Source organism: Pinus tabuliformis, chromosome 1_1, assembly GCF_031772625.1.
Source record: "Pinus tabuliformis cultivar Carrire ecotype Pingquan chromosome 1_1, CPIR1, whole genome shotgun sequence".
Classification (NCBI taxonomy): Eukaryota; Viridiplantae; Streptophyta; class Pinopsida; order Pinales; family Pinaceae; genus Pinus; species Pinus tabuliformis.
The window spans coordinates 868,929,736-868,942,015 of record NC_142297.1 but is presented as its reverse complement, the minus strand read 5'-3'; the positions used below and the strand labels follow the sequence as shown (position 1 = coordinate 868,942,015).

Genomic DNA, 12,280 nt, shown 5'->3' with positions numbered 1-12,280 from the left:
GTCAACAAGCTTCAATATTCAAGGCCCTGGTAAGCTGATAAATGTAGTTTCCATGGATAGTTGTGCATTTGATTATATGGTGAGTAATGAAGTCTTCCAATATTCTTTCTCTTAATAGGATTATGATGCTTCTGTGGAGTTTTTCTGGGCTCCACTTCTGGAAACAAGTTTAAGAGTTTGACACAAGGTACACCATAGTTATTATGATTAAGTTGGATGCAAAGTTGAGTAGAGTTGATATGTAAATATAGGAAATAAATATATAGTATATGGCAATGCCCACCACACTCATCATCAGTTATTCAGTGCAGACAATGCCATGATTTTGAAACAGGGAAGGTAGAATAATTTGATACATTCTCTTGGATTCATAAGATTTCTTGTAAACCTTCTGTGTGCATTTCAGAATCATCGTTCAACGGTACCAGAGAAAGAGCATACTTCTCATTCATAACTATATTTCAGTAGCATCCAAGAATAGCATAATATGCAATTTTAAATATAGCTGCTAATCTTGCAGCCTGCTATTATTTTATTTATATCTGTTGCAACGTTTGTTTTTCTTGCTATGTCATCTCATTTTGAACTAAAGGAACAGGTGCTTACGACATTTTCAGGCTATACAACTCACAGGAGGCTTACAATTAAGGCCCGAGTCATAAGAGATGGAAATCTAAGCACTTCATCAAGTTGGAGGCAACCACATGTTTGAGAGATCCAGAGTCTGCAATGAATTCACAGGATCGAGCAAAAGTATGCTAAATTTAAATGTAAGTACTTGTTGGTTGTCAGAATATATTTTCTCACTGCAAGAGGGGCAATTGACAGCAAAAATTGTCAATTTTGATACAGATTCGATTGCCATGCAGTACCATATTCTTCTACAGTTCGTTACAGTAAGGTTGGAAAATTGTAAAAGGAAGGTGACTTAGCAAAGGCTTTGATGATGTCAACATCATAAGAAGGCCAACATTTCGCTTTGATGTCTTGGAATAGCCAACCATCAAACATGACCTGCAATAGATTTCGAGTCGAGTTGTTTGATGATTGATCTGCCTTCATTAGATGCCAGATAGTGGCAGGGCCATTGAATTATGAATATTTTTCCCATATGCACCAAACATAATTTACAGGCTAATATAAGAAAAGAATGCACGAGTGCCAGTGTAGGATGTAAAAAGCTTATCGCATAATTTTTCCAGATTGTCCAAACTAACCACTAGCACCTTTCTTATTGATGTTTACCACTTTATAGTGTATCATTCAAAAGCATTATTGGCCATCACAAACTTCCAACATACAATTTTATGATAGAATATGAATGTTTACATAGGAACCATTTGTATCAGCCTAGAGGTCTTACTTGGCTGCCATGGCCATTTGTTGTCGCTTCAGAAAATATAGCACTTTCATCAGGGTCATAGCAGCAGCTTCATTATTCATGCTATGATGCTCTCTTTCCAAGACATCCTTTTCTTGCTCAAAATCTCTGTGTAATTAGTCAGAAAAGAAAGTATCTAGAGCTCTTTAAAGGAAGCAGTTTTGCCAGATGATTATCGGAGAAAAAAATTGTTTGTATTTCAGGTCCATATCAACCAAACTACAGATCAAATCTTTACCTGCATCCATTTTTTTCGCTGATCCGCTGATTCCTAACCTACCAAAAAACAAGGTAATAAGACTATTTATTTTGTATAGATCGCTGAATTCAGAATTTTCTTTTAACTTTTTTTACTTTCATTAAAATATAAAACAGCAACAAATAGCTATTGTTAAAACTCTGATGAGAGAAAAACTTTAGGTATACCCCCGGATGCCTTACATGTAAAATAGTACCAGTGATAGGGCTTTTAAGGGGCAGAGAAAGAGATAATGGAGTGATGGCTCCTACAGAATCTGCGAGGTTGATGGTTGTTTCACCAAGGAAACCAAATCGAGAAGAGCCCTGACAAGTTGCAGAAATTATATTTAAACAAAAGAAAAACAAATCAGAATTGCTTTAATGTTTTTGTGTTCAAGTCAATATAATGGTAAATATTCAATTATTTAAAAAGGATTAAAATGTATGTAAAAGATGAGAAATAGGCAGTACCGTTGATACAACAAGGTTGTACATTTTTTCATGATAATTCCCAGTTTTTGCATCTTGCTCGAGTCTTGTAGTTACAAAAATTGCATCAGACCATTGACAAGTTCCGTTATTGATGGAAACTCTTCCTGTATTGCTTACGATTTTACCTGTCTCTAATGATATCAGGGATATACTCAAACTTGTCATATCCCGGTTGTGGTACCTGAAATGAGCAGGACAATATATGTTCATTGTAGTTTTCAACTATGAAGAAACTGTAGAAGGCTGATCAACACAATGCTAGTTCAAAGTTAATAGAAGTTAACATAGATGCATCCATTCCTCTAGGTATCCTGAATAATCAAGATAATGTAGCAAAACGATCTTGATGACTTGGGTCATGCTCCAAATTGCCTTATTACAAGAAGACAGACGTTAATTAGTTCACCTGTGCTCTAAGAAAAGGGTAAACTCAGATTGTACAGGATTGTGCTCTAAGGATAGGGTAAACCCTAATTTTACAAGATTGGCACCATTGCAATCAAAGGTCAGCTGTTCTGCTATATTTTCATCTAACATGGTTTTCTCAGGCATGTTCCTGACTTTGTAAATTACTGTTATTTCTTTTAAATGAATCTATGAAACCAGCACGTACAACCCGTTGCAAGCCAGCTATTTAGTGCTGGATAATTCCAGTTGCCTACACTTGTGTAGAGCAACTCCACCGTTTCAACCAAGTGAAATTCCTGTTGTAATTGAAGGGATTTGCAATTTGTTTCGGCCTTTTTATTTGCTCTAACAAATCCAAATGTCATAGTAATAAGACTTGCAATCACATAAGAGCGTGAGATTCCTCTGAAATGTGTCATGAGATTATATCTAAGAAGTTTTAACTTTTAACCCAATCTAGGTGCAAGACAGTATGATACAACTACATCTACATTTGCACATAAGCCTTTCCACAATGATCCCCACACTCATCCAGAAATGCTACCACTGTTTTGTAGTGCGCAAGCATAAAGTCACGTTTGTGTTGAGCAATGAGCAGCATGGGGCTATATGCCACTCAACTCACTTGAGGGTGGGAAGGCCGGCTTTCTCTTCGGATAACAGTACAAACATTTTTCAATTGACATGAACATTATCCAGTCGATACCCCATCTAAATTGAATTCATTTTCTGAAATCCCCATCCCGTCCTGTTGCTGCACAATTACATAGCCCGAAAGATATATTTGTTAGCAAGAAAGTGAATAGGACAGAACATAGACCTAGAATGTTTAAATGATAAAACCATCAATCACCAGCAGAAGCATCAGCAGCATACTCTTCTTGTTTTTAGCATGTACCATATTCATTCACAACAAGGTCATTGAAAATATTCTTACAACACAATTCATTCTGATAAGTGAACAAATGTATGCATGTTATAATTGTAGCCGCACAAATTAGGAGGTGCGCATACAAAAATGTATGCTGGTGCATAATTTTGTTTCCAATAAACTTCAATTTATTGTTTTCACAAAAGAAAACAGTCTGACCCAATGCATTCATAGCATACGTTTGCTATACGTTTGCTTCACAGAAACTTGATGTTTAATGATAATTATTCATAGCATACCTTTGCTTCCCAGAAACAAAGGTCTGTATGACACAAGGCAGTATAATGCACTTTGATTCTCACTTCCATTGCCTGTGGAGGAGCCACTTCCATTTCTTCAATCTTCAGAAGCTCCCCTGCACCCCATGCAACAGCAGCTGTAACAAAAGTACAAATCAAAATATATCAGATTTCAAGAAGCATAAATTGCACACATACAGTTTGCATAAATCCAGCTTAACCTTGAAAATCATTTTTGCCATGAAATGATATGCATGAAATAAAAAGAATGTGGCAATGAATCCTTGCACTGAACTGAACTGAACTGAAGTAGTTACCTTTGCATTTGATAACCTGGCCTGCAGTACAGCTTGCCATTTTCCTTTCTGCCCGAACAAACAAACTTACTTTTGCCTTTCGCGTTGGTGTTGCAGGAGGCAGAGATGGATCCTTAATTTATATTCTACTTCCTTTGAAATTGCCTTGAGTGAATGATGTTGAATTGCTTGGTGATGTAGAATCGTTTTTGATATCTTGACACAGGGTTTGATATCTTGAAAATCTTCTCCACAGAGTTTGGGATTGCCTATAAATGCCTCTCTGAATTTACTCAAGCTACTGGGGACTGTTCCAGACAGTTGATTGTTTGATAGATTTAGGAAACTAAACGTAAGGTTGGCTAAAGATGCAGGGACTTTCCCCTTGAGTTGATTGCTGGATAGATCAAGGTATCTAAGGTTTTGGAGATCACCCATTTGCATAGGTATTTCACCAGAAATATCATTTCCTTTCAAGTTAAGCTCTGTAAGCTGTTTCAGAGACCCAATACTCGACGAAATGTTACTAGAAAGTAAATTTACTTGCAAAATAGTTAATATTCATCTAGATTATATCCCGTCCTATCTTCATATTCCAAAATAGTTACGACTGCAGTACCTTCAATAAGCTTAATCGAAAGGCAGCTCTGAACGCCAAAAGAAGAACCAGAATTCACTTATAATTTCTTTCATACAGGGAATTTACGCATCATATAATGGCGTGAAGCCACAACTATGCATACTGAAGAAGAAGAGAGACTCTTAGAAATTTGAATTAATGCAAGAAACGTACATAATTTTGAGGAAAACAAGAGCGAAAGCGCAACAGATTGAGGGCAACAGAGTTGCAAGCCGACGGTGCCAAGTTTCGATCACAGGTCAATAACCTCTACTCATTACAAATTTTCCCAGAAGCAGGTGAGAAGAACCCCACCTCTTCTAATTATCCGACTCCAAATACAATGACGAACGAGCACCTTTCCAGCGTATAGACTCTATACGATCATGAATATTTCTATAATGGAACCTACAATTTTCTCGCCGGCAGCTGTGGTAGATCTAACTGAAATGCCACTCAATACGATCATGGCGGCACCGGCTGTTGAAATTGCCACTGCATCCGGAGAATGGGGCCATAGCGGCAATCTAACCCACTGCCAGAAGGGAGAGAAGCTCACTGTTTTGGTTCTCCCTTCCGCAAAAACGTCCTCCTGTTACGAAAAACTGGTGGCCATAGTTGTTTTCAAATTGGCGCCATCTAATGCGGGTTACGTGGACCACAACGATTTAATTTTCGCAGACAGAAACCATGCCAGAGGTCAACAGGAAATCGAAAGTGTTCCTGCCAGGTGTCAATTTGAGAATGAAAAGGACGACGAAAGTTTGTTTCAAAGAAAGGCCTATCGGCCTAAAAATATGGCGAAGAACAAAGCACCAGGGCCTAATGGATTTACTGCCGAATTCTTCCAAGCGACTTGGGCCTTCATGAATGAAGTGGAGGAGTCCAGATGCACCAAAAGAATGCACCCGACCCTGAATTCAACATTCCTAGCCCTGATCTCGAAGATAGAGCACTCGGAAGAACCACAAGGGCTCCGACCAATAGCTCTCTGCAATGTCATATGCAAAATCTTGGCTACAATAATGGTTAACTGACTGAAACCCATATTACCTGGCTTGATATCTCAAGAGCAGACAGGGTTTGTCAAAGGCAGACAAATAACAGACGACATAGTGGTGGCACAAGAAACAATCCACTCCTTAAAAAAATAAAAAACCAAAGGAATGTTTGTAAAATTAGATTTGGCCAAAGCCTACGATACACTGAACTGGGAGTATCTCCAAAAAATATTGAAGGCATTCGGCTTCGATGAAAGATGGATAAGCTGGGTAATGTCAATGGTAACCACTCCAGTTTTGTCAATTTTGCTTAACAGATCCCCTACAGAGGCCTTCAATGCTACTAGAGGGCTCATGCAAGGTGACCTGTTATCGCCCTTCTTGTTTATCCTAGTAGCAGAAGGTCTAGGAAGATACATAAAAGCAAAAGTCTACAACGAACAATATACGGGCTTAAGACTCTGGGGAAATGACCTTCCACTAACCCACCAACAATTTGTAGACGACATAATGCTATACGGACAAGGATCACTCAAGGAAGCCAAGAAAATAATGGAAATCCTCACAGAGTTCACAATTGCCTCTGGGACAGAGATAAACAAGGAGAAGTCGGATATCTATTTCTTCAACACCCCAACACCCCCAAGCTTTCCTAGCAAGATCCACGGGATTTAGAATAGGGAATTTCCCCACGAGATATCTAGGTATCCGACTAAATGACCAACAGAACAGAGTGGCCAATTGGAAAACCTTGATGGGAAATATCCAATGGAAAACGCTGAGTCCATCCCGATATACCAACTAACTAGCCAAGCGACCCCTGAAACAGTTTGCCAGAAAATAGTAGACATGTTCAAAAAATTCTTATGGCAAGGACGCAACACGGTAAAAAAATGGGCACTCTTATCTTGGAGTTGGCTCAGCATACCCCTAAAAGGAGGCCTTGGACTCCGTGACCTCTAAATTTTGAATCAGGTAATGGGAGCAAAGTTGTGTTGGAGATGGATACAGGGAGGGGGAGACTTTTGGAAAAAACTATGGGAGAGAAAGTATGATATGCCCAGGGCCCTCGAAAGAAAGTTGAGAAGCCAAAACGATAAGAAAGGCTTTACAATTTGGAATCTAGCCAGTGCCAACAGGGATTTGATCAATGACCATAGCTTTTGGGGAATTAGAGGAGGGGACAAAGCCAACTTCTGGGAAGAAGCGTGGCAATAGAGGGGAAAACTCAACAATTAGTGGCAGCTCGCAGAAATCCACCAATTCACCAATCTCCACGGGGGAAACACAATACAAAACTTCTGGTGCTTGGAACCAGGAGGACACTGGGGAAAGTGGAAACAACAACTGGATTGGCCAAAAGCGCTAGAAACACCCCAACGGAAGCTTTATGACAAGGAAATGGCAACCAGGAAAATAGCGATAAAAGAAGGATCAGACATCCTAAGATGGGGCCACAAAATCAAAGGAATGTTTACAATAGGAGAAGGCTACCAATTAAAAGCAGAACACAATAGACATCCAAAAATAAATAAATGGGAAAGCATATGGAAAGTAAAAACATGGCTGAAGATAGCCTTCTTCGTCTAGATCCTGAGTCATGGGCGAGCATTAACATGGGACTAATTACAAAAAAAAGGAATGCAAGGCCCTTTGATATGTGTCCTCTGCCGAGAATAGGAAGAAACAATGGAGCACCTTACCAATGCTTACAATTTCAGCGATAACCTGTGGAAACAACACCATCAATTTTTTGAAATTAGTGATAGGAATCCAAACAACATGCAAACAACAATAGAGAACTGGAGGAAAAAACATACCAGAACACGATCCTGAACCGTGCTTGGAGACTCTCGCTAGGATTTGTCCTGTGGAATATATGGAAAGAACGAAATAGATTGATCTTCAAGGACGAAGGCAGAGCAAAAGCAGAAAAATGGAACCAGATAATCCAAAACATCAGAGACACTGTTCTTACAGAGAATTGGTTTGAGGAGGACTGGAAAACTAACCCGAAGGAAGCAAAGATAATGACCCATCTGAACCTAAAACCAAGCATGCTGCATAAGCCTTCTACGAAGCACCAAACCAACAAAGAGGAGGAAGTAAACCAATTCAGAAGACCACAGAAGGTTTTCATCAAACTAAACTTTGACGACGCTGTTAAAGGGAATCCTAGCGAGGCAGGGACAAGAGGAGTATTCAAAAATGATAGGGGGAGGACACTCATAATCTATGCGATGGACTGTTGCAACGCGACAATTAATGACGCTGAGCTACATGCCCTGAAGAAAGGATTGGAAATCGCAATAAGAGAGAAATATAAAAAATTACAGGTTGAAGGCGATTCGAAAATGGCGATCGAAATAGTAAAAAAGCTACTGCAAGGAACTAAGTGGGAGAAGATCAGCCGAAGTTGGAGAACTGCATGGTTGGTGCAGGAGATTAGCGAACTAACCAGATAGATAGACTACATCCTCCCCACACACGTACGAAGAAAAGGCAATGCGACAGTTGACAACCTGGCAAATTGGGGAAGCAACTACGTAGGAAGAAATGTAGACATAAACGAGGAAGAGCTACATCAGATGGAGGAGATGGAAAACTTAGTAAAAATCATGGAAAAATACAAGGAAGGGGAGGGGATCCTCCAATCGGGGTGTAACACAAGGGAGGAAGAGGGACCTAGGAGATGGGACCGGGAAGGGGGAGGAAGCGTCCAAGTGTGTGAAAGGACAAGGGAGGGAAATGGAGTGAGAGGACAGGGGTGAAGGCAAGTGGACGGGCAGGGCAGGGAAGGAACAAACCCCGAGAGAAGGAGGGTGGAGATGGATAAAGAGCACAGTGAGGATGACAGGGGGGCTAGTAGGAGGGCGGGCAAAAGGACGCTAGCAAGTCGCAAGGCAAGGGACATGATTATACGACAAGAGGAACTGGGAGTAAGTGAGTGTCAATGCGAGGAGGTGGATGTCAGGACAGAGGGTCACCATTCTAAGGTGATGACGTAGGCATTAGTGAAGGGAATGATGATAAACAGGTGGCTGCAAAATGAAAATACAGGAAGGGGAGGGGAATAAAACATAAGGGAAAACAAGCATTAGACAGACACATGCAGAGGGAGGAGACAAGAACAAGAGAGAGGAAAGGTGGTCGAAGAATGACGTTGCAGCCTGCGGACGGAAGTAGAGCCTGTCCTGCAAGTTGGTATGTTAATCCTCTGGCCCCTAGCTTCGTAAGGCATAAGATGACTTTCTGCATTAATCTAGGAAATTTGTTTAGGAGAAGGTATGAGTTTGGTAGGGAGACACCCAGGAATTCTTGGGACCCTGGTTGGTTGAAAACTGTAGAATGAGAATGAAAATCCTGGGGAGTAAGCTAGAAAGGGAGGGAATAGATTCCAGGAAAGGAAAGGTCTCCACCACGGCAAATTCTCGAAACGAAACAAGGAAGAGCGAGATCATAATGACCCCCGTTGGAAACTCCGAGATAAAACCAGAAGAAAAAAAGGAAAAACCTCAGAGAGCAAGTAGAACCTAGAAAAGAGGGAAACAGGGAACTAGAAGATCTCTAGGGGCAGAAGAAAATAGGGTTAGCACTCTGAGGCCTAAATCCTTGGAAAACATATCCATGACCAAGACTCCCTACGATGCGAGAAACAGTAAACCAAACTACCCTGGACGCGAACCTATGCAGACGCCTTTGTTGTGCTGTTTGAGCGACGTATGTTGCCGCGAGGGAAAAACAATAAGAGTAGTAAGAATTGAAAGAACCCATAACTATGAGAGGAATTGGGAAATTCTAAAAGAAATCTCGCAAAGCATAAGTTCTGGCATTGAAAGGGATAACACAAGGGACACAGGTAAAAGGGAAATTGTTTGGATATTTTATTATTATCAAACTGATAATTGTAATGGTTATGTGATAGGTCTCACCTCACACCACGCCCAACACAGTGAGGAGGACAACGAACAAAAAGAAGCAGCCAACAACAAGTACACAGGCAACATGGCGACTAGGAAGGGCAAGAGAAACAAAAGATGGCAGAGGGGGCGAGCGGCTCAAACAAAGGCCAAAGAAAGAAAGGGAGAAAATCAAGATGTGAACATATGAAAACCCTCATTGACGCCTACATGGCAGGGAACCCACCGAACATCAAAGCCCAAATTGCTGGATGGGAGCAAGAACTAAACGACAACACAAGGAACCAAGACATCCCCATGGAGGAGTGGGAGAGTATGGTTCCAGACCTAGGGAACTCTCGAGGATGACACTCCCTCTTTAGACAGACAATACAACAATGTTGGGTCATGAAGAACGTGGTGGCACGAGCCATGACTCTAAATCAGGAACAAGCAGCAAGTAGAGGACCAAAGGTAAAGGAGGACACCAAGGAAAAGGATCTTGTCAGGGCAGAACTCCTCAGAGAGATTGCAACAGTTGAGATACAAAATTACAGAAACAACTTGGCATTGGGAAGAATTGAGCAAGAACTTCAAGACATGAAGAGGAGCGAGATGCTTGGCTCCAGTGCCAAAGCACCAACCCAGTAATATCCTTGGATGAGGATTGAAGCAGAGGTCTGATGAATTTTTGATAAAATTTTGATGAACAACTTTTACTTGTTTAATTTGAACAGTAGTATAGATAGTAAAGACAATGTTGCTAGATGCATAGAGAAAGACCTTTTAAAATTTGGACAGGGTTTAATGCATACAGGTGGTTATTTGGTTTCCTTTGGGCAGGTAAGCCACTTGGAACAAATGGAAGTTCTAAGTTTTGAATAGTTAATATTAATAGAGGAAGCATCACCAAGTTTACAAAAAAAATGTTAAATTTTAAATATTATAATATTATATTTAAATAAAAGAAAGAGACAGGGAGAGGTGGGAGATGGAGAGGAGGGCAGAGAGAGAGGAAGGAAGAGAGATAGGAGGGGAGAGAGAGAGGGAGGGAAGAACAAAGACGTAGCGAGAGGGGGAGAGGAGAGGAGGGAAGAGAGAGAAAAGTGGAGGAGAGAGCGAGAGAGAGAAAGATGCATTGCTTTCAATGTAGTTGATTTATAACTTTATTTGATTGTTTGCACTAGATATATTGATTTCATTGTAGATGTTGATTTCTAATTCTATTTGATTTCTTGCACTAGGTGCATTGATTTCATTGTAAATGTCAATTTCTAATCCAATTTTATTGCTTACACTAGATGCATTGATTTAAATGTAGATATTGACTTATGATTTGATGTAACTAGATGCATGAAGTTCATTAATTTGAAAGTAATTACATATGGAGAGAAAGAACGACAAAGAGAAGGAGATAATGACAGAGTTGGGGAGAGAGAGACAGGGGGAGGAAGTGAGAGATAGGGGGAGAGACAGAGGCAGGTGGGAGAGAAAGGGAGAGAGGGAGGTAGGAGAAGAAGGGAGAGGGAGGAGGAGAGGGGGAGGGACAATTAGATGGAGTTGGAAGGGGAGAGACGGAGGGAAGAAGAAAGACATAGAGATAGAAAAGTGGAGAGAGAGAGAGAGAAAGAGAGAGAGAGAGTGACAAGGGAGAGATGGGGATAGAGTGGGTATGTTTGGGGTGAGATATAGAGACAAAGAAGGAGAGATGGATGGATATATAGATATAGATGGAGGAGGGAGAGAGGAAATAATTTTTTTTGCATGGAATGCATTGATTTCAGTGTAGATGGTGATTTTTAATCCTATTTGATTGTTTGCACTAGATGCATTGATTTCAATGTAGATGTTGATTTCTAATGATATTTGATTGCTTGCAATAGATGCATTGATTTCTATGTAAATGTGATTCTAATTTTATTTGATTGCTTGCACTAGATGCATTGATTTCAGTGCACATGTTTTTGCATTCTATTTCATTGCTTGCATTAAATGAATTGATTTCAATGTAGATGTTAATTTCTAATTCTATTTGATTGTTTGCACTAGATGCATTGATTTCATTGTAGATGTTGATTTTTAATTATATTTGATTACTTGCACTAGATGCGTTGATTTTAGTGTGGATGTTGATTTCTAATCCTATTTGATTGCTTGCATTAGATGTGTTGATTTCAATGTAGATGTTGTTTTATAATCCTATTTGATTGCTTGTTTTAGACACATTGATTTCAATGTAGATGCTTTTTTTTTCTAATCCTATTTGATTACCTGCATTAGATTCATTGATTTCAGTGTAAATGCTTTTATTTTTTACATTTTTTCCTTATCAATTTTAAAAAATATAAAAATTGTTAGAGATTTCAAGAATAACACTATGTAATGTATGTGATCCGTCCAACGTTTTAGATGGGATTTCCATCCATCATCCAAAGAGAGCCTTGTGATGGATGGAGATCCCAATTGAAACATTGGACGGATCACATACATTACACAATGCTATTCCACAAATCTCTAACAATATGAAACACTGTGAAGTCTCCAATCGCCCAAGATAAAAACTATTATGGAAGACTTTTTTTAATAATTTTTCATATCAATTTTTTTTATATTGTGGTTCACGGGCACTGAGTGGCCGCTACATCCACAGTAGAGAAGCGGGGCAGTTCCACCCGAAGGGATCTGCCCGTCGGCCTTTACAGACCTAACCCCGAGGACGTCGAGGAGATTTAACCCCGTGACCTCCCAACTGGGAAAGTACTTAGCAACGGGAA

At 40.0% G+C, this 12,280-nt stretch overlaps 2 protein-coding genes across 6 annotated transcripts in view; one reads left to right on the top strand and one right to left on the bottom strand.

The window, feature by feature from the left end:
• LOC149217047 (uncharacterized) overlaps positions 1-1,081 on the top strand; it is a 41,950-nt gene extending 40,869 nt beyond the window's left edge. For 3 of the 5 annotated variants that reach the window (XR_016251212.1, XR_016251213.1, XR_016251211.1), the window contains 2 exons: positions 618-770; positions 853-1,081. Coding sequence is in view for 2 of the 5 variants with exons in the window: in XM_089392934.1 (XP_089249060.1) it covers positions 618-712 (95 nt within the window). In the remaining 3 variants the exon portion in view is untranslated. Of the gene's footprint in view, positions 1-617 lie in introns of all 5 variants that reach the window. The other 2 variants (XM_089392934.1, XM_089392933.1) reach the window with 2 other exon arrangements.
• A 278-nt stretch (positions 1,082-1,359) lies between these two features.
• On the bottom strand, positions 1,360-3,329 carry LOC149217046 (uncharacterized). The gene is made up of 4 exons (XM_089390119.1): positions 2,093-3,329; positions 1,823-1,945; positions 1,620-1,657; positions 1,360-1,489 (listed from the first exon to the last, which is right to left on the bottom strand). The coding sequence occupies exons 1-4, from the start codon at positions 2,321-2,323 to the stop codon at positions 1,360-1,362; spliced, it is 522 nt and encodes a 173-aa protein (XP_089246245.1). The 5' UTR covers positions 2,324-3,329.
• Positions 3,330-12,280: the final 8,951 nt, after the last annotated feature.